This window comes from Lampetra fluviatilis, chromosome 31 (genome assembly GCF_964198595.1).
Source record: "Lampetra fluviatilis chromosome 31, kcLamFluv1.1, whole genome shotgun sequence".
In the NCBI taxonomy this organism is placed as follows: Eukaryota; Metazoa; Chordata; class Hyperoartia; order Petromyzontiformes; family Petromyzontidae; genus Lampetra; species Lampetra fluviatilis.
This window is the reverse complement of record NC_136305.1, coordinates 5,312,140-5,335,356: the sequence shown is the minus strand read 5'-3', so window position 1 is coordinate 5,335,356 and position 23,217 is coordinate 5,312,140. Positions and strand designations below refer to the sequence as shown.

Below are 23,217 nucleotides of genomic sequence, written 5' to 3'. Positions count from 1 at the left end.
TTCTATTTCTGTGGCTTGAGGATAGAGCCGCCACCATGGGGGGGGGGGGTCTCCTCGGTGACCCTCCCCCCCTCCTCGTGTCGGCTGCGGCATTTGCGCCGAGCAGCCCGGTCAAAGCCAAAAGAGGTTGGGGGGGGGGGGTTCAGACGGCGAGCGCTAATCCGCATTAAGCGCGCAATGCGGAGCAAACAAGTGTGACTGCGTGCGCGGGACCAGCAGCCGCCGCTTTGCGTCAACGAAACGGCGAGCGATCGATCCGCTTGCCCCGTCGCGATTGGCCGTCACAGCTCTGCGACGGCGCGTTAAACTAAAACTAAAACCACGTTTTTATTTTAGCAGGTAAGGCCCACTGAGCTATGCGGCTCTTTTTCACAAGCGATAGCCCCACGAAAGTGGCTTATCACGTGGACATTTATAGCGGCCAAATATTCGAAACGCGTGTCGATTCTTAATGTGGAGGGAAAAACCGAAGGACCCGGAGAAAAATCCACACGACCACGGGAAGAGGGACAGGCAAACTCCAAATCTACAGCAGGCGCCAGGGTCGGGATCGAACCCACGACCTCGTGCAAACCAGGCGAGGTCGTTAACATTTCACCACCGCAGCGCCGGGTTGGTGCAGGTCTCCCAAATGCCCCCCCCGCCCCCGCTCTGCCTCAGTCCACCCAGCGGTCGATCGGTCGGTAGGTTGCGTGTAAAGTGAGGTAAAGTGTGGGTACTCCGACGTTTGCCATGGATGTCTAGCCAGCGTGAAAGAGTATAACGAGTAGGCCGAATGCCACTCTAGACGGAAGCTCTAGAGAACTCTAGAGATCTCTAAAGAGTTACCCTCCAGTGGAGGACATTTCTGCCAGCAGTGATGTGAGCCCAGCAATTGCACGGCTGCACCTTTACCCCTCACTGAGAATCTCGGTCACGATCGTCTGCACGTGCTCCTATACACGTACACATCTCGACTGCGTACATCTTAAATAATGCAGTTACAGGCTGCGTCGGTGCGATTTCAAATCAGATCTCACAAATGCCGTGATTCTCCACCAGCAGTGACGTGAGCAAGACATTGCAGGGTTGCATCTTTATTTTATTATTTTATTTTATACCCACCCCAAAGTAGGACCGGTTGGTATAGCCATTCAGCACCCCCACCAACGCTACCTGCGCCCCATGATTTTCGTTGGGTGGAAGCAATCGTGTGGGTGTGTGTCGGCAGCGTAGCGATTATCGCGCTGCGCTACGTACCCAGCCACCCGAGGTTCGATTCCCGGCTCACGGCAACCAACACCCATGACGATCATCTGAACCGGTCCTGGGCCACCCTCCGAGGTGGACTCAAAAGACTACCCGATGTGGTGTGTGACTATCGCGACCGGGGAGACAAAGGCTGTCGGGGGCGTGGTGCTGGCCACCCCCTCGTGTGCCGCGTCGGCCTTCATAGGTGCTGCTACTCGCGAACGGCACCTGCCCCAAACAGCCTGTGAACTCTAGATTTGAAGTTTTTTCGGTAAAGTCACGTAGGGAAAAAATTAAAATTAATCAAAGTAAAATAAAAACTAAAATAAAAATCACGACGTTTCGGAGGCAACACAAGCTTCCGTCTTCAGGTGGAACCGTCACAGCACGATTGCTGTTACCGAAAAAACCTAAGAATATGAAGCCTGTGAACTCTTTTAACCGTTCCAAACCGATGACGTACGCGTACGCTTTTTCTTCTGATTCCGTTCCGGAAGCATCGTGCGTACGGCGCAGTCTTTGGCGCTGGCGACCGCAGAAGGAGCGGTCGCGCCACTACGGTTCGAGTAAAACGAACGCCGTGCACGAGACTCGGGCGGTGAAACGGGACCACCCGCCCCCTCCCCACCATGTGACCCTGCAACTTGCTCGACGTCGTCGGAACGGCAAAGGAGGGCGGGGCGGGGAGGGGGGAGGTAGCGGTGTCATTAGGGCTGCGGATGTTCATACGTGTCCTGGTGATCTTGTCTCCCCCCTGCTGCTCAGGCTGAGTGCGGCATGGACTACAGCCACAGCCCAGTGCCGGGCTCCCTGCCGGGGTACATGCACCTCCCCAACAGCCAGCCCATGGGCGGCGGGGGCGCGCCAGCTTCGGTGCACTCGGTCCACAGCAGCCCCGCCATGCCTCCGCACCACTCTATGCACGTAAGTACTCGCAAGGATGCGCGTGCATGCGTACATACATACGTACGTACGTATTCGCGCGGTTACACTTCTGTCGCACCGCCGTTATGTACGTGGGCCAAACGTGCTCATCGGAGGTGCGTGGGGGGGTAACGAAAAAAAAGCAGTTCTAAAGAAATGAGTTTGTCAATCCGAGGGGATTTAAAAGTGCATAGCTCCAAAGCGGCTCCCTAATATCGGCAGGAGGAAGAGCGTTCCAGACGGCCGCAGAAGCGCATCTGGAAACGCGTGATGCGGTGACCGCTGCCTTTGTTCGATGATCAGTAGCCAAAATCCGCCGCTGCTACGAGGATGACCGGAAGATTCTGCCCCGCCTCCACCCCCTCCGTGTGTCGCCTGTAACAGACTGTTGGGGCGAGTGTTGTTAGCAAGTAGCACCTATGAAGGCCGGCACGATAGGTGGGGGTATTTGGGGGAGGTGTGGCCAGCACCAATCCCCCGGTCGTCCTTCTTTCCCAAGAACACAGCCGAGCGGCTAAAGTAGAGGTGGGGGAGGCACAGGATGGGGTTGGACAGCGCCGTCGTTATCAGGGTCCACAGGTCGTTGGGGACGGGGAGGTGTGGGGGTGGCACCAGGCGCGATACCAAGGCCGGTTCAGATAGCGCTCGCTCGCGTTGCGCTAACCGCTGCGCCACCGCTCCCCCCGCCTCCACGGTACACCCACACACACACACGTGCTTTTCAAAGGCATGCAGTGTGGGAGGGCACACGGCGTGAGCCAGGTGGCGAGCGGTGCGGCTAGCCGGCTCTGTGAGATCTAAGTGCACGTTGTAGGTGGTGGGGGCGACTTGCAGTGAGAGCCGTGTCCAGCTTGCCCCTTCACTCACTGGCGACTGCACGAGGTGCTGGGGTTTTTCTTCTTTTAAATTGTCGCAAAAAAAAATCACGATCTTAAGAATAGGTTTGGTACCCTTTCGGGCAATTAAACCGAAGTTTTGTTAAGATGTAGCAATAAAGCTCTTTTTCGCAGATCTCCCGTAGGGGCACGGGGTCAGAACGTTATGACGGACAGTAAAAAACAAAACACGATCGCAGTGCAAAGTAGAGAAAAGGTAAACACTTTTAGACAGCGGCTGAATGCGACCACATCTCAAGATGCGGCACAGACACCGAACCCCCCCCCCCCAAACCTTCACCAACCGGTGTTGACCCGCGTGGTGAAGTATGGTCAATCGACAACCCCTCCCCCGCACCCCCACGGACCGACGCGGCGTAAAAAAGGCCTCGTCCATCAGTGGATTGACAAAAAGGAGACTGGAGAGTGTTTTCTTCTCGGACGCAAGCACGTTCGTCCAGCAGCGCCTTTACAAAGGGGCTATGTTGTTGCTGCTGCACGACGGACACACTGGCGATCAAATAAAATGAATGATCGTTTCAAGTGCTTGAAGGCTCGACCTACATCGGGGGATGAAGGAGATTTCATCGGGCTTAACGGGCGGCCTCGTCCGGTTTTAGACGCTCCCCGTTCACGACGTCTGTATCACGCCGCCGACACGGACCGGCTTACGACGCAGAGGCTCGGTTGAACGACGCGTCTTCCGACGCGACTCCCGAACGCAACTGGAGCCGAGTGGGGCGTCCGCTTTCCGACGTGGCTTGGCGTGGAGCTTTTGGTTTTTCTCGAGCGTTTTTTTGGTGAATGATTTTCGTCTAAATTTCGATTTAAAGCTTCTTTCGTGACTGCAGGGATTCATCTTCTTGGTTCTTTCGGCAAAGTCACGTGGAAGGGAAATAATAAAAATAAACCATAAACAGGACCCTGCAGGGTGGGCTGTAGGAATAATACTAATACCGGTACAGGGATACCGACCGGGTATAGAGGAGTTAAAAAGAAAATGATTTGTGCATGGGGGGTGAGCGATGACGTCCACACCCCCCTCCCCACTGACTCGCGCGCCCACAGAGCAATGATTGCAACAGGCGATGTCATTGGCTGCGCCGGATGCGACGGCCATCTTGTTTAGTTAATTTAGTTCACGGATCGCAGGGGGAGCGGGCGGCCATCTTGTCGGACAGACGGACGGCCTCGCGAAGCCTGTCGCAGTAGGCCTCGCGAAGCCTCCTGCACTAGGCCTCGCGAAGCCTCCTGCAGTAGGACTCGTGAAGCCTTCTGCACTAGGCCTCGCGAAGCCTTCTCTGCAGTAGGCCTCACGAAGCCTTCTCTGCAGTAGGCCTCGCGATGCCTTCTCTGCAGTAGGCCTCGCGAAGCCTGCCGCACTAGGCCTCGCAAAGCCTGCTGCACTAGGCCTCGTGAAGCCTTCTCTGCAGTAGACCTAGCGAAGCCTTCTGCACTAGGCCTCGCGAAGCCTTCTCTGCAGTAGGCCTCGCGAAGCTTTCCCTGCAGTAGGCCTCGCGAAGCCTTCTCTGCAGTAGGCCTCGCGATGCCTTTTCTGCACTAGGCCACGCGAAGCCTGCCGCACTAGGCCTCGTGCCGTACTTTTCGTGCACAAATAAGGCGATTAAATGTATCTCGTCTCTGTGTTAATAAATGTATCTTGTCTCTGTGTTAAAAAAACGTGCTGCGTTTCAGTAAAGTAAATTTGAAGCGAAGTTTAAAGTTTCGCCGTGAGGCGCCGGAAGCGACGGCCATCTTCTTTAGTTCACAGATCGCAGGGGGAGTGGGCGGCCATCTTGTCGGCCAGGGTCATGCCAAGTGTTTTCAGTAGGGGACACATTAATCTATTGGTGGTCTGGTCCACTTCGTTCCTACCAGTATAAAATACAATTCTCACGACGTTTCGGCCACAATGCAAGCAGCTGTCCTCAGGTGAAGAACAGGTCTGTCGGAAAGACAGCGTCTGTTTTTCACCTGAGGACGGCTGCTTGCGTTGTGGCCGAAACGTCGTGAGAATTGTATTTTATTATGTTTTATTTTTAATAGTTTATTATTTATTTTTATTATTTTATTATTTCCCTTGTACGTGACTTTACCGAAAGAACCAAGAAGATTTTAGTCTATTTGAAAACCTCGTTAAATACGGCCGATGAGAGTGACAAAACAAAGCAAAGCTTCGGCGCAAGTCACGTTTCCGCTGCTTCTACCATCCGCGGGAAAAATGGGGGTCTGGTTTACGACGACGGGGTTTCCAGGACCCGCATCGTGACGTTGTAAAAGCGGGGGACCGCCTGTGTTTTTCACGTACACCGTGGGAATGCACGCACGCACGCCCATGCCGCAAACGTCACAGTTGGCGGCCTCTTAATTCGCACGTTCGTAAGCGTTGGGGATGAGAGGACCGCCTGTTACCGCTTGAAGCACTCTAACCGTGGGTGAGAAATGCAGTTTCGGTTACACAACGATATGACAAACGCCTGTGACGACCGCACCAAAAAACGTTCTTATTTTCAAAGTCGAGTAAAAGCCGTCGGGGGGGGGAGTGGGAAATAAGTTAAACCTCTGACATTACCTTTGTGGAAAAGGGACAAAATCGAATATGTTAAAGAGATGTAATATAAAATAGCAGCAAAACATTACGAAAGGATGGGGTTAGAATACAAAAATTGTCATAAACGCTTGGAAAACACAACAACAACATCTAATTTCAAATGAGTAAAATAAGCCAATCGATAAAACATTTAAAAACATAAAATCCCCCAAAAAACATATTTTCGCGGAAAGCTGACGACAAAGAAAACCCGTTTGTATTTTAAACCAACACAACACTGCCATACTCACAACCAACACTGCCATACTCACAACCAACACTGCCATACTCACAACCAACACTGCCATACTCACAACCAACACTGCCATACTCACAACCAACACTGCCATACTCACAACCAACACTGCCATACTCACAACCAACACTGCCATACTCGCAACCAACACGGCCATACTCGCAACCAACACTGCCATACTCGCAACCAACACTGCCATACTCGCAACCAACACTGCCATACTCGCAACCAACACTGCCATACTCGCAACCAACACTTCCATACTCACAACCAACACTGCCATACTCACAACCAACACTGCCATACTCACAACCAACACTGCCATACTCACAACCAACACTGCCATACTCACAACCAACACTGCCATACTCACAACCAACACTGCCATACTCACAACCAACACTGCCATACTCACAACCAACACTGCCATACTTACAACCAACACTGCCATACTCGCAACCAACACTGCCATACTCACAACCAACACTGCCATACTCACAACCAACACTGCTTTACTCACAACCAACACTGCCATACTCACAACCAACACTGCCATACTCACAACCAACACTGCCATACTCACAACCAACACTGCCATACTCACAACCAACACTGCCATACTTACAACCAACACTGCCATACTCGCAACCAACACTGCCATACTCACAACCAACACTGCCATACTCACAACCAACACTGCCATACTCGCAACCAACACTGCCATACTCGCAACCAACACTGCCATACTCACAACCAACACTGCCATACTTACAACCAACACTGCCATACTCACAACCAACACAACACTGCCATACTCACAACCAACACTGCCATACTCACAACCAACACTGCCATACTCACAACCAACACTGCCATACTCACAAACAACACTGCCATACTCACAACCAACACTGCCATACTCAAAACCAACACTGCCATACTCACAACCAACACTGCCATACTTACAACCAACACTGCCATACTCGCAACCAACACTGCCATACTCACAACCAACACTGCCATACTCACTACCAACACTGCCATACTCGCAACCAACACTGCCATACTCGCAACCAACACTGCCATACTCACAACCAACACTGCCATACTCACAACCAACACTGCCATGCTCGCAACCAACACAACACTGCCATACTCACAACCAACACTGCCAATAGCGGGGGCACCTTTGTACGGACAGCCAGAAGACTGATTGATTGTGGGGAGGGGGGGGAGGGGGGTCCTGCCAGTTTTGAAGGTGGCGGCCACTACAGCAGCAGCAGCTGCTGCTGCGTCTGCGTGCAGGGCAACCCACGTGCCCCTCCACACTGCACCCATTTGTTCAGTGGCACACGGCACGCGCGCGCGCGCACCTGCACAAGCAACGCGCCGTCGTCTCTGAAGCTGGCACGCATTAGGCGACCCACCCCGGCTAACGCGCACCACTTGCACACGGCATAAATAAATAAATAAACAAATCCCGAGAGCGCCCACAAAGACAAAGATCCCCCGTATAGCCTTTAACGGGCCGTCTGGCAGGGTGGGGGGGGGCAAGCGCTGTGTCATACGTTTAGCGCGAGCGGGCACGTGTGTGAACGGCCGGTGCGGGGAAGGTGGTGAGGTGTGGTTGCCACCACGCCCCCCCCCCGGCCGCCTTTGTCTCCCCGGTGCTGATGTGTTATTGCACACCCACACCAGGTGCTGCCTTTTTAGGGCCGAGTCGACCTAGGGGGAAGGCCCCGGGAACTGTATATTTTTATTTTAACCCGCTTGCATACACATGCACGCATGTGCACACACACACAGAGCAAAGCAAATCGAGGTAAGGAGGGAAATTTATAAATAAACTGGGCGAGCCAACAGCCCGATACGGTGAAAACTACCGGCGTGAACGCGAGGCAAACACAAGGAGTTGACTTTGAGTGTTTTTTTTGGTCGCAATTTGATCTCGGGTCTCTCCTCGGGAAGAGGGCTCATAAATCACCGCGGTCTGAAATGTGCCATGTCCCGTCTCCTCCCGCGCCGAGACTTTGCGAGACGGGAGTCCGTTGCCTGCTGGAAAACGGCAGCAGCAGCCGCAGCCGCAGCAGCAGCAGCTACATCAGCAGCTACAGCAGCAGCAGCTACAGCAGTGGCAGCAGCAGCCGCAGCAGCAGTAGTAGCAGCAGCAGCTACAGCAGCAGCAGCTACATCAGCAGCAGCAGCCGCAGCAGCCGCAGCAGCAGCAGCAGCAGCTACATCAGCAGCCGCAGCAGCAGCAGCCGCAGCAGCCGTAGTAGCAGCAGCAGCCGCAGCAGCTACAGCAGCAGCAGCCGCAGCAGCGACAGCAGCAGCTTATGCAGTAGCAGCAGCCGCAGCAGCAGCTGCAGCAGCAGCAGCAGCCGCAGCAGCAGCTACAGCAGCAGCTACAGCAGGAGCAGCTACTGCAGCAGCTACAGCAGGAGCAGCTACATCAGCAGCTACAGCAGCAGCTACAGCAGGAGCAGCTACAGCAGCAGCTACAGCAGGAGCAGCTACAGCAGCAGCTACAGCAGGAGCAGCTACAGCAGCAGCAGCCGCAGCAGCAGCTACAGCAGCAGCTACAGCAGGAGCAGCTACAGCAGCAGCTACAGCAGGAGCAGCTACAGCAGCAGCAGCAGCTACAGCTACAGCAGTAGCTGCAGCAGCAGCTGCAGCAGCAGCTACAGCAGCAGCTGCAGCAGCAGCTACAGCAGCGTCAAGAAAGCGGAGAGCGTCTGTGGTGCAGGGAAGGGAGAGGTGTTCTGGGATGTAGGAGGGGGGGGTAGGGGAGGGCAGCCGGGGCGGGGGGGGGCTGGTAAAACGAGACACCTCTGAATTCTCCAAAGCGTAGCGTTTTGGGACCGCTCGTCGTAACAGGAAACCGATTTTTTTTTCTTTAGGAGCTGTGAGCGAAGGGAAAAGTACGTAGCGCCCGCCCGCCCGCCCATCCGCGCTTTCGCTTAAACGCAACGGCGGACGCACGCGTCTCTCGCTGCGTTGGGTTTTTGGCCGGCCGTGCCCCACCAGCGGCCTCCCCGACTCTCCGCCGTCGTGGTGACATCATTCCGGGGGGGGGTGGTGGGGGTGGGGGGGTCGCGGTGACATCACCCGGAGTGTTCTAGAAACGCAATCGGCGGGGAGCGGCTTGGGCAGGGCACGGTCACGGGGAGAAGAGGGGAACCGACGACGGCCGGGGGATGGAACGCGGCGGCGACTGGACGGGACGGTCTCTCGCTCGAAGGGAGGAGATGGAGCAGGTGCCGGGTGGATCGCAGCGTCTTAGCGAGCGGTGGCTGGCGCGGTAGCTTTTCATCCAGCGGTGGGATTGACCTTTTGCTGCTGCTGATGATGATGATGATGGTGGTAACCGAGTGTCGTTCGGCACGACGTCCGACGTTTTGCTCCGGCCGCCCGGAGCTTTTGCAGTTTCCGGCAGATGCGCCCGGCGGGTGGCGCGAAACGTCGAACATCGTACCAGAACGGCGCGCGCGGTACAGACTGAAAACACATCGGAGAGCCCACATGATGGTCTGAAGTGGCCCAAAGCCCCGCTGACTGCCACCCCCACCCCCCTCTGTAAGAGTATAATTATTCGCAATGCTTACAATTATTCCAGTCAAATATACTGAAGCTGAAGAAGCTTATATTTTACTTCCTGCCGTTAGTTGCGTGTTGTTTTTGCCAACGACGAGTTGCCACCTTCTCCAGTGCGGTCGGCGGGTGGCGCGAAACGTCGGACATCGTACCAGAACGGCGCGCGCGGTACAGACTGAAAACACATCGGAGAGCCCACATGATGGTCTGAAGTGGCCCAAAGCCCCGCTGACTGCCACCCCCACCCCCCTCTGTAAGAGTATAATTATTCGCAATGCTTACAATTATTCCAGTCAAATATACTGAAGCTGAAGAAGCTTATATTTTACTTCCTGCCGTTAGTTGCGTGTTGTTTTTGCCAACGACGAGTTGCCACCTTCTCCAGTGCGGTCCCAAAAAAAAAAATCCGGAAGCGCAATTTCTCGGTGGGCGCTCCGTCTGCGATGGACGGGGCCGCGCTGCCGCTCTTACCGCAATTTGAAGTCCAACACGGGACCGGTTGGTCACCAGCTCTCGGTACAAATCAGAATCGGAATCTGTCGTGAATCGGAACCTTTATTTAGACCGCGGGGAGGCATCCAATGAGTCTATGAAGCTTTTTTCTTTTTTCTTTTTCAACAAGATGTCCAGTATGGGCGGGCTCGTCAGCGAGTTACAACAAAAACAAACAATGAAAAAAAAATAAACGATCGGAGCGCTAAATCAATTCCTGCCACCCGACCGAACGCAGAGGCCAATTTCTGGACTGTCCTGGTCACAGCTGGGCAGGTGTCAACCCGACTGTGAACGCCATCTTCATGAAGCCAGGTTCATGTTAACGAAGAACCGCATTCACAGCGCACACGTGTCACACGTTGTGTCTAATTGGGCAAGGTAGCGTGTTGAGTGCGGCTTCGTATGCCTGCGAGACCTGGAAAATTGAAAAACGACCGACTGGGACAAGATATTGGCGTTCGAAATGTACTGCTACAGAAGGATTACTGCACGTAAGCTAGACCCAAAGAGTGACCGGCGTAGAAGTGAGAAGAAAAAGGTGGCACATAGAAGAAGACCTGATGATGCAGGCAGTGACGAGGAGGAAACTGGGCACTATTTGTACGCATGTATATATATAGGATGGACAACGACAAGCAAATAAAAAATGTGGTGTTTTTGTTGTTCCGAAAAATGGCAGGCACCAAAAAGAGAGGAAGACCTAACAGAGAACGGGTTGACAACGACATCGTAAGAGCTTGGTGCCAGAAAGATGTGGCCACTACTTGAGGATATTGGCGCACTACAAGACAGATGAGGGTGGAAACAAATGACGCAATGTGCAGTGGACTACCCATGGACCGTGATGATGATGGGGTTGGGGGATGGGACGGAGGGGTGGGGGGTGATGGGATAGGAGGGGGGATGGGATAGGGGGGTATTTAGGTGCGGGCCAACAGGAGTGCACATATTGCACAGTCGCGGCTCAATTATTGAATTGCTAAACCCGGCGATTTGGTGTCACGCCGTGCAATTAAACCCACAGCGGCACCACGTAGAGCGCACGCCGCTCCAGGCACAGGTGTTGTGGCGGTCGCGTGGCGGTCGCGTGGCGGTCGCGATCAAGAGAACCCCCCCAATTGTTGACGTTTGTGGGTTTGGAATGTTGATTCCCACCCCCCCTCCGCTATGGTCAGTCTCAGGGCTGCCAAGCGGGGATTAAAGCCGCGTTGGTTTTGACGTCGTTCGTACGAAGCTTTGCCCATTGTCGTCCCGCTGCGATGCAGATGAACCGAGGAGTGGGGATGATGCAGAACGTGCCGGGGATGCACGGCGCCCACATGAACTCTGCGTGCCCACCGACCCCTCCGCACAACCACTCCGAGGCCAAGATGGTGAGTGCCTAGCCCCGCGCCACCCCGCCCCCCCTCTCTCTCGTTCCCCTCCGCGATCGTCCGTCCTCCCTTCCTTACGGTCGACCGCGAAGCTTCATCTGCAATGGGGGGGGGGGGGGGGGGGGCGGACCGTCTTGCAAGAAGCTTGGTCAAGTCTGGTGACCGTCGGCGGAATGTTGACCGGTTTTCCTTCAGCTGTTTCCTGCGACGACGCACACGCGCGCACGCACGCACGTGCGGGGTGAGAGTGGGAGCAGTGTTGTATCGAGACTCATCGTACGTCGTTGTGTTTGTTTAAAGTTTGTTTAACGTTGTCTGTGTCGTGTTGCCCCCCCCCCGTCTCCCCCGTGCCCCCCCCCCCCCCGTGCCCCCCCACCGCACCCCGCCGCTGGCACAAGTTCATAACGCAGCTGCGAAGGTCAGGGGGTTCTCGCCGCGTACGAGACTCGTGTGTGACTCGCTTGAAGGGTGTGCCGCGGGAACCAACGCGGAAATCAATTGGAAGGGAAAAGGGGCCGACGTGGCCATGGATTTAAGCGCCATGACCATGGGCCGTCGCCTGAAACGTCGCCGATCACATGTTTGTTTTTGTTCTTTCTCTTTGAAGGCCGCGGCGTTGTTGACGAGTGTGTGTCGCAGTTTTTTTTCTCTTTGTTACACGCGTTTGTGCACCATTTGCCAACGCAGCAGCAACAGCAGCATCGCCACCAAATGATTTGTTTAATTTAGACTCGGCGATGGCGGGGGGTGTATTATACGGGCTCCAAACCAGCTCGTCAGTGCGACCTTGACACTGGTCCTCTTGCCAACTAGACACTAACCCTACAAGTGTCTCGCTTTAGCTAGACTGACCCACGAACTCCTGGTAAGACAGGAGGGGCGTGGGTTCTATCCCGACCCTTGACGCCCGTTGTATATTTGGCGTTTGCGTGTCTCTCTTTCATCATCATCATCATCACGGTGGCTAGGGGATGTTAACTACCTCGCCTGGTATGCAGGAGGTCGTAGGTTCGATTCCAACCCTTGACGCCCGTTGTTTATTTGGAGTTTGCGTGTCTCTCTCTCATCATCATCATCACGGTGGCTAGGAGATGTTAACGACCTCGCCTAGTATGCAGGAGGTCGTCGGTTCGATCCCAACCCTGATGCCTGCTGCTCTCTCCCCCGTGGTCGCGTGGATTTTTCTCCGAGTCCTCCGGTCTTTCCCTTCCACGGTTAGCATCAACGTACGTTTAGGCTGCTGTAAATTTCCACGTGACAAGCCACTTTGTTGAGCTGTCATTTGTGGCCAGGTCGCCTCTGAAAAACTAGATACCAGCCATAAGTGCTAAGCCTGACCATACTAGCCAGCTGTAACCTCTATCCAACCAGACACCCGCTGTCTGCCACTGGCGTTGGGTCGCCGCGTGCCATCCGCTACAACCACCGCTGCCCACAACGCCGTTGCACATGCATATGGGCATGTAGTGTGGGAGCGCATGAGTTGTCGTTCCAGCACGTGTAGGTGACCGGATGTACGGAGCTATGTCCGGCTCCCCAGTGTAATCACGACTCCCACCTCTTCCACGACGTTTGGCCTGCGCGGAAGAGTAGGCCAAGTAACCCCGCAACAACATTTACAATTCGAGTACCGTGACGTTTTGCCAGTAATTAGACCTAGCATCATCAGGTGACAGCCAGAGTTGATGATGCTCATTGTAAATGTTGTGGAATTACTCTCCAGCACACCGGTGTGCTGTACTCGTAACGAATTGGCATGTTTCTGTTTACGTGACAAACCTTACTAGTTGGCTGGGTCGGGTGGTGGCTGGTTAAACGACACATTTATATTTACACGATCTAACTCAAAAATATCTATCAAAGAGCGGGACTTTAAGTGCTTTCTCAACTGAATCCGATGAGCTACAAAGTTATTTTTCACAGATGTCCAGTACGATGCACTTCCGCCAGCAGCGGCGTGAGCAGGCAGTTGCGGGGCTGCCCCCCCCCCAACCCCCGTGCCTCTCACGATCTCGTCACGCCCGAAAGCTTCTGTGCGGTCTACGAGAGTCCGAAGTGCCACGCTGGCCAAGTGCCCGCGGCATAGTGCAGCGCAACGATGCATTTTCCTTCCCACACCGTACGTAGCCCCCCCCCCCCCCCACTGGCAGCAGCCTATAACACCGGTTATGCACGGCGTTCGGCCATCTCTCGGCCCTGCTTGGCTTCCCTGAGGTCTTGACGGGATCGGGCGCCGCTTAGCGTGATTAGGTCGCAGAAAAACGGGGGTCAATAGGTTAATTTTATATATACTAGCTTATATACCCGGCGTTGCCCAGGCCAAAAAAATATTTCAAAACGACTCTTAAAAATCTAACAGCAGTGCGTACTGACTATGGTGGTACCTGCTATCACTACAGTAGTACATGCTGACTCTATAGCAGTATGTATCGATTCTATAGCACAAAGTACTCGCCTGACAGTGGCGTGGTGAGGCCTAGTCCCGTGCAGAGCCTCCGGCCTCGCCTAGATTGTCCAGCCGGCCGAGGTGGCACCTTGGCAGGCTGGGGCTGGGCTGCTACCCCTGACCATCCCCCCCCGCCCCAGCCACGATCTCCCCGCCAGCGGGATTAAATTTACTGTTCGACAAAGGAGGAGGCTACTTGGCCAAATGTTGGTCGAGATGAAAAGAAAATCCGTCGTCATTCCTCGTGATTAATTATTTATACGTTTACTGAGAGCAAAGTTCGTCGGCTTGAACGTCAAGAGCTATCTTTTCACACACACAAAATAAATATATATATGTTTTCTATTAAAACGAACGGTTAAACTTTTGCACGAGTTGAAGTGTTAACCTCTCACGGCCCTGCCTGCCGCTCCTGTTGATGGCTGGGTGGCGAAAACCTTCATCGACGTGTTACAATTGTTTTACTTTCATCAACGGCGGTTGCAAATCTCGCCGTCATAATAAATACCGTTTAAAATACCCGTACGCCAGCTCCTCCCGCTCGCATCATGCGTGTACCGTTATTTTGGACAGTTTCCTACAACATTTATATTCTGCATAATCCTGGTTGTTTATTATTTTCTTGTTATTATTACTACAGCTTATTGTTATTCATTATGTATTCGCCATGTTTATACAATTACCCTGCTCGTGTCCTGTACAGCCCCTGTAAAACCCTCCCTCGCCTTGTAGTATGCTCATCCATTTTGGCCGGGTCACCATCGAAAAAGAGCCTCTCAGCTCCATGAGCCCAAAACAAACTGCACCGCAAGACCTGCCAGCTAAGATCCGTTCCCGGCTCACGGTCAACGTCGGTGACGATTGTTTATGCCCGACAGAGGTATCTGAAAGTCTTATTCGGCCCCTTAGCAAGGCAAAGTTATTCCACCTCTTGCACTCGCAGGAGTTTGAGATGAGTAATCTGCACGTTAACTCTGCGTTGAAAATGTGAGCAAAAAATATTTACCGTCGACGAACGTAAAAAGAGTAAATATTTTTAGAACAGAAAATAGCTTCAAGGATGTGCATCGAATTATCGATTCAAATAAATCCTTGCGCTTGCAGGCACGTGCATATCGCGTCGCGCGTGCGGACTATCGATTAATTTACAATCGCTGCTAATTATTGGCCGACAATTACAACAAAAACGATGCGCCGAAGGTTCTGCTTTGCGGAGCGGACAGAACTGAAACGCGAGCGAGGCACAAACAAAACTCCCAAAAATCGATGCAGACGAAACGCTGATCAACGAGACAATAAGCGAACCGCGGATTGTCGAGTGAAGTCTCGTCCGCCGCTGACCGTGACGATCCGTCGCTGTGTGGGGGGGGTCACGAAATTGTACAGATCCCAAAATACCAAGGCTTCGTTGTTATTTATTTTGAAAGTAGTTAATCCGGGACGGCGCTCTAAGCTAATTCCTGCACTCACTGTGTCCAGGTCATTTGAGACACTCAACAAAACACCCCAATCCGTTCCCGTCTGCCTCCTCTATCCCATTTTCAAATAGATTCGCAAAACCGCCCCGAGTTTCTAATCCACTTCCCTGGCCGTTCCATTCACCCTGCCGCTGCCACCGCGTCGCCCGAGCCCGCCTTGTTTGACGAACGCGTTACGTTGTTGACCTAACAAAGGCGGGGGGGGGGACATCCCTCGTGTCGTCCGTCACCCGTTGGTGCCTTCGTTTGAAGCCACAGCGAGCTGAAGGCCTAAAAGCATCGGACAGTTCCACCTGTCGCAGGCTGCTGAGAATACTTCGAGAGTTGAAACTCGTAATGATAATAATCGTCGTCGTCGTGATTAAGGCCGTGTTGATGTAGGAAGGAGGGCGGGCAAATTTGAAAAAAAGAAATCCGCACAACAAAATCATTCACGCGCAAAACTGGAGGAACGTCAACAACATTTTAAGCTGGCGCGGGAGGGTGGGGAAAATATTAATTAAAATAACTCTGTACTTGCGTAACGTCTCCGTCGTGTTGCGGACTCGTCACGCGTGTCACGGGCGACCCGTTGTTGCTCGTGACACGTGTGACTGACCGTGCCAACATCAGCGCGGGCTGACAGCGGATTGAGCAAGGGGTGGGGTAGCGGGGGGCGGCAACGCCTTCCACTTGAGACAATTTATCGACCCACATTTTGGCCGTTCGGTTTAAAACGTTACACCCAGAACGTTTGGCGAACACCGCCGTAATTGTGGCAAACGTGATTTTTTTTTCTTCCGATAATCGAGGTTTGTGTTTTTTTGGGTTAGATCGCGTGAATATATAAATGTGTCGTTAAACCCGCCACCACCCGACAACTAGTAAGGGTTGTCACGTAAACAGAACGTGCAAATTACTTTATTTTCTCTCCGCCTGATGAAGACCGCTTGTGTTGCGATCGAAGCGGCATGGGTTTTTTGCTTTTATTATTTCAAATTAATTATTTTTATCTTATTTTTAATATTTAAGGTTTATTTTATTTCTTTTATCATTATTTTACATTTTTTTCTATTTACGTGACTTTACCGAAAGAAGCAAGAATATGCAAATTCCCGTTTAGAGCGAGATATCCCGGTGAATTACTCGCTGTGAAGAAGGGCCACTGCCCGGAACGTCGCCTATTTTAAAAAAAATAACTTTTTGTTTACTCTTAAAGCTGCGCAACGTTATTGACGGACGTGTTGAGCGCAGCGGCGGCGGTGGCGGCGGCGGCAGTAGCATCACCAAAACATTTTAGTTTACCGGCGAATTGCGATTGAGTTTACATCCGTAAATGGTGTAACGGTTTGTGTGCAGCGCGCTGGAGTTGCGAGCCCAGAGGTCGGCCGGTTCGATTCCACGTCGAAGCAACGGGTGGGTGGGGGGGAGGGCGGTGGGGTTCTTAATACTTCGTGCCGCCCGCCTCTTCTCGTCGTGGTCGCGTGGATTTTTCTCCGGGGCTCCACATTTTAGAATCAACGTTTTTGTGCGTTCGGTGTTTAGCCGCTGCTATAGATTTCCACGTGGCGATAAGCTATCGTCTGTGATTAGCCAGGTCACTTTTGAAAAAGAGCTACATAGCTCAGTGGGGCCTTACCTGGTAAAATAAAAATAGTTTAGTCTTAGAGAGTTCGTGTCCACTTCCTCCTTTCTCCTCCCTCCTCCTCCCTCTTTCTCCTTCCTCCCCCTCCCCCCCCATCTTTCCCTCCTCCACCGTTGAAGGAGCCACAGGGCCACGGTGATTCACCGCGTGGCAATGAGCAGCGGTAATAATCCGCACGTGGACTTTGCGGACGCAAAAACGTTCATGTGCATTGACGACCGTCTCCAGGAAAACATTGCTTGTGGTGTGGGTGAACTCTCCGTGGAGTTGCACTCCAAACAAACCCGAGTCTTGGCCCGGGTTTTGCTTTTTTGTTGAGAGCTCAGAAGAACGTGTTTTCAATTGAACCTGCGCTTTGCGGGTTTTATTCTGTCCTCCGCTCTCGCTCTCACTCTCGCTCGCTCTCGTTCACTGTCAAGGCTCAAATCAAACGTGTACCTTTCAACGCAAGAAGACTGGCAACTGTGCAGGAAATCATAACCACATTGCTTGCCGGCATTTACAGCGAGTGATCGTGTACGTTTCAGGAAGGTTGATTGACGCGCGATCAGTCGCTCCGGCAAAGTCGTCCACCCCCCCCCTGTCTTTCCCCGCCCCCCCACCTCCACCTGCCCCCCCCCACCTCCATCTGCCCCCCCGCCCCCCCCGCCCCCCTCGCCCCCCCAGCTCCGTGAAGCGAATTTGCTTTCGGTTGATATCGCACGGGGACGCGATGTCGTGATCGCTCCACTGTTGGATAAGAGGCCTCCGCAACCCACTGCCACCTCCCGCACACACTGCAACAGCAATCACGAAGCCCACACAATGCCTCGGTTCGCCGAACGAAAAACACGTTCATGAGCGCGCGATGCGTGCGGGTCACCGTCTTTTATTCGCCGGTTAGCCGAGAGGCGCTGCCGCGAGGGACCGTTTGTCATAGACTCCTCCACGGGTGGAAGCGAAGCGGCAGGCTGTGCGCGAGCGCACGGCTAAGGTTGCCCCGGGGTGAAGCGGCGGAATCGAGTGCCACTTTCCAATGGAAGGGGTCCCTCCCTGGCCAAGTTGATGGCTTGACAGGGAATTGAAATTCCGCTGCCCACAGCTGCAAAACGAAGTCGCGGAACTTTTCCGCAGCACGTGCTGTGCCAGGAGAGAGAAGCGGGGCTTTCGCGATCCCCGCGGCAATATTTGAGAGAGCGCGACACCCCCTTTGCCCATCCACTGCTGGGTGAATGCCTCGCCATGCCACTGCCACCTCCGCACGGTAACGCCGATGCAGACGGCAACTGTATTTAGCAACCAGCCCCTCGGTCAATCCAACGGTTTGGACGTATTCGGGGCCTCCGCGCTCCGTGTTCGTCAGTGGGGCTTTGTTTGGCCATACTTCACCACGCTGGTCCCGTGCTCGTCGGTGAAGGGCGCGTCCCCGGACTGGTGTGGATGTCAGTCGCTCACAGTGCAGCGTGCTAAACACTGCGCTGCCACTCAACGCCTTGTAATCTTTCTTCTTCTTGGTTGTTTCGGTAAAGTCACGTAGAAGGGAAATAATAAAATAATAAAAAGAAAACATATTTTATTATTTCCCTTCTACGTGACTTTACCGAAAGAACCAAGAAGATGAATCCCTGCAGTCACGAAAGCTTTAAATCGAAATTGTAATTTTTCGTGACAAACGATATAATTGTCCAAATTCTAATTGGACAACTATGTAAATGTTAGAAATCTCACAATTAATTCGGCTGGACGTCGTCGTGGGGTTTGGCGAAGGGAACCGGTCTGTGTCACGCACGACTGATGTGAGCCATAGCCAGGAATCCAACTCGGGTGGTTGGGTTAATAGTGCAGCGTGCTGCCCACCGCACCCCCACCGCACCCCCTATGCGGTTGTATGTTGTAAACCCATTCCCTTTCCGATGACGTACGTGTACGTCAACTAAAATAAAATAACTTTATCGGTACCGAGGCTCTCACAAGTGCATTGTCTTTGTGCTGTTCGCCTTTTGGCGTCCTCTGGTCTAACACTGTTTGAGACGAGGCTCTAAAGAAAGCTGTCTCTGGAGTGGATCAATCAGTTTCAAAGACAATGCATATAATATCAGAGCATGTTTTTGTTTGCATGTTCACCACAAGTATATGTGGTTAATACAGACATATATCCTTGAAAACGATTTCAGTGTGGTGTTTTAATATCTTAACACAACTGTTGTATTGCCAGAAATGGTAAAAATCTTGATTTGAAGCTTTCGTTACTGCAGGAATCCACACTCTTTGCTTCTTTCTGTAAAGTCACGTTGGTATAAAATAAGGGTAAAACCTATTATTTTGGCATGTGGCACAGTTTGGCGCCAGCTTGGGTAGAGTGTGGTCACGTCGCTGCAGTTCTCTGCGGTGAGTATCAATGTCTTAGAAAACGACGGCGCTGCGCGCCTCTAAATCAAGTTCACGCTGAGCCGCTTCCGCGTTCCGAGGATCGGCAGTGAACGGGAACCACCCTGCAACCCTGTAACGCATGGACCCACGATCTCGATCACTTGTGGTGGGGGAAGAGACACTAAAAGAACCGTGAGCTCACCCGCACGTGTGCATTATGTGCGTAAGCTAGGGGAAGGCTATTATTGTACATGTGCGAGTATTGTTATTTTCCCATTGAAACGACAATGGGTTTTTTTATTTTTTCTCTCCCAAAAAGGAAAATAATATCAACAGCGCCGGAGTGTGTACCGTCGACAACGGACAGCCGGCCGCGTGGCTCGGCGGTAGAGCAAGCGGCTCGCAAACCGCGTTTGGGGGTGGGGGTTAACTCGGGCCCATCATCACCTGTAGGGTCGATAAAACAAGTAGAGTGCCGCTTTGTGAACTCAAGAAAATCGCTGGCTGCAACCGCATTTGCAAATGTGATTTGTGACGTTGGTGTGTGTTGTTGTCTTGGTGTGGTCAGCTGGCATTAAATTTTGAAAAATCGGCCGGAATTTATGCAAATTGTACTCGTATATTTCAAATATGTTTTATATTTATTTATTTTTCGTGGCTTGATCACTTTTTCTATTTTCCACGCCTGTCGTTTTTTTTATATTGTTGTTGTGACTGTGAAAAAAGAGCTTAATAACTCATCAGATTCGTCCGGTCTCAATAATCATTCTTATTCTGGCTGGCGGTGTTGACTCGGCCCATCATCCTTCCCTCCTAGGGGTGGGTAAAATGAGTTACCTACCTCGCGGAGAAGTCAACAGCGGTTTGTGCGTCTTATGGATAATCTCACCCTCTTCCCACCCCCCCACCATGTGAATGTGGAACTTCCACCACTGGCTCTGCAGGGCTGCAGCTAACCGCAGAGTCCAGGTAGGGGAGGCGGGGGGGGGGAGCACCAATTCCTCAACGCCGCTCACTCCAGCAGGAGAAAGTCACGTGACTGCAGACCCCCTGCAGACCCCCTGCGCTCAATCGCCAGCCGTGCATTTTCCATATGTGGCAGCAGCAGAAGCCCGGGGGGGGGGGGGGGGTGAGGATTTTGTTGTTGTCAGGAGCAGGTGGAGGCCGGATGAGAATGGAGCGGAATTAACAATTGACGAAATGGAACCGGACGAAAAAAAAACGGTGTCAGAAATATTTATTTATTAATAATAAAAAAGATGTGTGTCGGCGGTTGGGCGCGGCGATTTTCGGAGAAGACCGTGCGGACAGCAACGGGGGTGGGGGGGGGTGGTGGCCGCTGAAGCATTTTTAATGAAGCGTGACCGGTGTGGCATTCGGTCTGCTGAGCTCATACTTGGCCCCAACGCTCGCAGTGTCCGCTCCACGTGGACGCGCGCGCGTGAATGAATGAACGAACGGGGAGCGGCGGCGGAGGCGGCCGTAGCGGGTCAACCTCGCTGCGCTCCCGGCACGGCGACCCGAGTTCGATTCCCGTTCGCGTGGCAAACGCCGGCGACGATTGTCTGAACACGGTCTCGGCCCTCCCCTAGGTCGACTCAGCCTCTCGTGCGGTGTTGTAAGCATCGCCGGCTGGGGGAGACAAAGGCGGCCGGGCGTGGTGCTGGCCACCCCCACCTCCCCCCCCCCTCTCGTGTGCCGCGTCGGCCTTCATAGGCGCTGCTCGCTAACGGCAGCGCTTGTCTGAACAGTCCGTTGAAGGCTATGCTGGGGGGGCCTTTGTCTTTGTGTGCGTGTTGTATGGGTGACGCACTGCACGTCCCAAGTTTTCTCTCTCAAAACACTGCCCCTGTGCCCACGCGTGGGGGGAAGGGAGGGGCCGGGGGGGGGGTGACATCATCATAGCTCTGCACGAGCCATTTTTTTTCTCTTCCTCCTCCTAAGGCCCCCATTAAAATAACGAACACGATAACAAAGACAAAGATCACCCGTGTAGCCTACACAGACTGTCGGGGCAAGTGCTGTTAGCGAGCATCTATTTCAAGGCACGGCAAACTAAGGGGGTCGGTGGGGCGACACCACGCCCGGCCGCCTTTGTCTCCCCAGTAGCGATGCTTACACACCACGCACTAATTTGAGGCCGAGTCGACCTAGGGGAGGCCCAGGACCGGTTCAGATAATCGTCACTGGTGTTGGCCGTGTGAGCAGGAATCGAACTCGGGTCGCCAGGTTCATAGCGCAGCGTAGCACTAATCGCTGCACCACCGCTCCCCACTATAACGAAATGTAACGCGTTTATTAAATTGAGCAATGTTAAACGAATTTGGGAAAAGGGATGGATGAGTGGAGCAGAGCGAGGGAATAATCGGAGAGAGAGCGATGAGGTGACCTGTATTGTGGTGAGTAAGTGGGTGAGGTGCGTGCGTGCCTCGTTGTTATTGTGAGTGTGGTGGTGGTTGAACAACTTGTGGATGATGAGACGAACGAATCAAGTCAGACGAGCCCTCGACATGAACTCTCTTTTAAACTATTTTTTCCTTTACCAGGTAAGACCCCACTGAGCCTTATAGCTCTTTTTCAGAAGCGACCTGCCCATAACTCAACAAAGTGGCTTGTGGAAATGTATAGCATCCAAACGCTCTAAACGCATCGTGATTCTAAATACGGAGGGAAAAACCCGCAGGACCCGGAGGAGAAAATCCACTTGACCACGGGGAAAGTGACACGCAAACTCCAAATATAACAACTGGCGTCAGGGTGGGGATCGAACTCGCGACCTCCTGCATACCGGGCGAGGCAGTTAACATCTCGCCGCTGTGGCGATCCCATAGTTGGAAGGATCAACGGGTGAAGTTCACGGGAACGGTAACAATGGCAGTCGCGATACGAGACTGATGAGGAGGCAACTGACCGCCAGTGAGCGAACAACTGGAGTGAGTCGGTGGGCGTTAAATTCCATCAAACGCAGTGAAGTTGGAACTGCGTACTCCACCCCAGATGTGACGACATGATTTACGCCTGCGACCGAATTTGCGCTTCGCATCAGGCTAACAATTGTCTGGCCAAGTCTTGATCTGAAGAAGAATAGAGATTAAAAAAATACGGTACAGTATGTTGATCCAGGTCTCCCTTGAAAGTGTCTCAAAGTGCTCTCATATAATGCAAGAGGCACTTGAGATGTTTTGAAAACACGAAATTAAACTGTCTAATAATTATAGAGTTGGCTGGGTGGCAGTGAGGTCATTGATACTAAGCCAGTCCTGCTGACATCCTGGGTTTGATAATGGGCTTTTGCAGGCAACGATGATTGAGACGAGCGGTTCTTAACCTTTACTGCAGCCTTGCACCCCTTGGGTTCTCAGTCGTAAAGCACAATATTTTAATAAATACGTAGGTTTGATGAAGACAAAGTTCTTCATGCTTAATTTGTGATTCAATGATTTACCTTCCTAAAAATATCTGGCCATGTCTCACACTCCCAGAAAGGGGCATCTCACACCCCATGTTAAGAACCACTGATTTAGACCAATATTAATCACGCATCCTTCACACATTAATCACATTTCTCGATTTAAAGCTTTCGTGACTGCAGGGATTCGTCTTCTTGGTTCTTTCGGTAAAGTCACGTAGAAGGGAAATGATAAAATAATAAAAATAAAACATAATAAAATAAAATTTGTGAAAACTATATTTAATTATATTTTATTATTATTTTATTATTTCCCTTCTACTTGACTTTACCAAAAAAACCAAGAAGACATTAATAACACATTAATAACGCATCCTTCACAGATTTGCCTTTGTGCTTTACATAAAAAACACACATTTATGTCATAACTCATCGAGTTTTTGGCCCTGCTGGGGAAGTGCATCTTATCAGCGGCATTATTTGTTGAGCGCAATCACAGTTGCCAGAGCAATTACTCCCTGGACAGAAGCTTCCCTTGCTCAGCTGTCTGGAGATTGAACTGCTCTACCTGAAC

General features: G+C 52.5%; 1 protein-coding gene across 1 annotated transcript in view; it reads left to right on the top strand.

The window, feature by feature from the left end:
- Positions 1–23,217, top strand: part of LOC144943579 (cyclic AMP-responsive element-binding protein 5-like) — a 123,749-nt gene that overhangs the window by 30,242 nt on the left and 70,290 nt on the right. Inside the window, exons 2-3 of the mRNA XM_078871181.1 lie at positions 1,996–2,154; positions 11,230–11,337. Coding sequence (XP_078727307.1) covers positions 2,008–2,154; positions 11,230–11,337 — 255 coding nt within the window. The 5' untranslated portion in view covers positions 1,996–2,007. The remainder of the gene's footprint in view (positions 1–1,995; positions 2,155–11,229; positions 11,338–23,217) is intronic.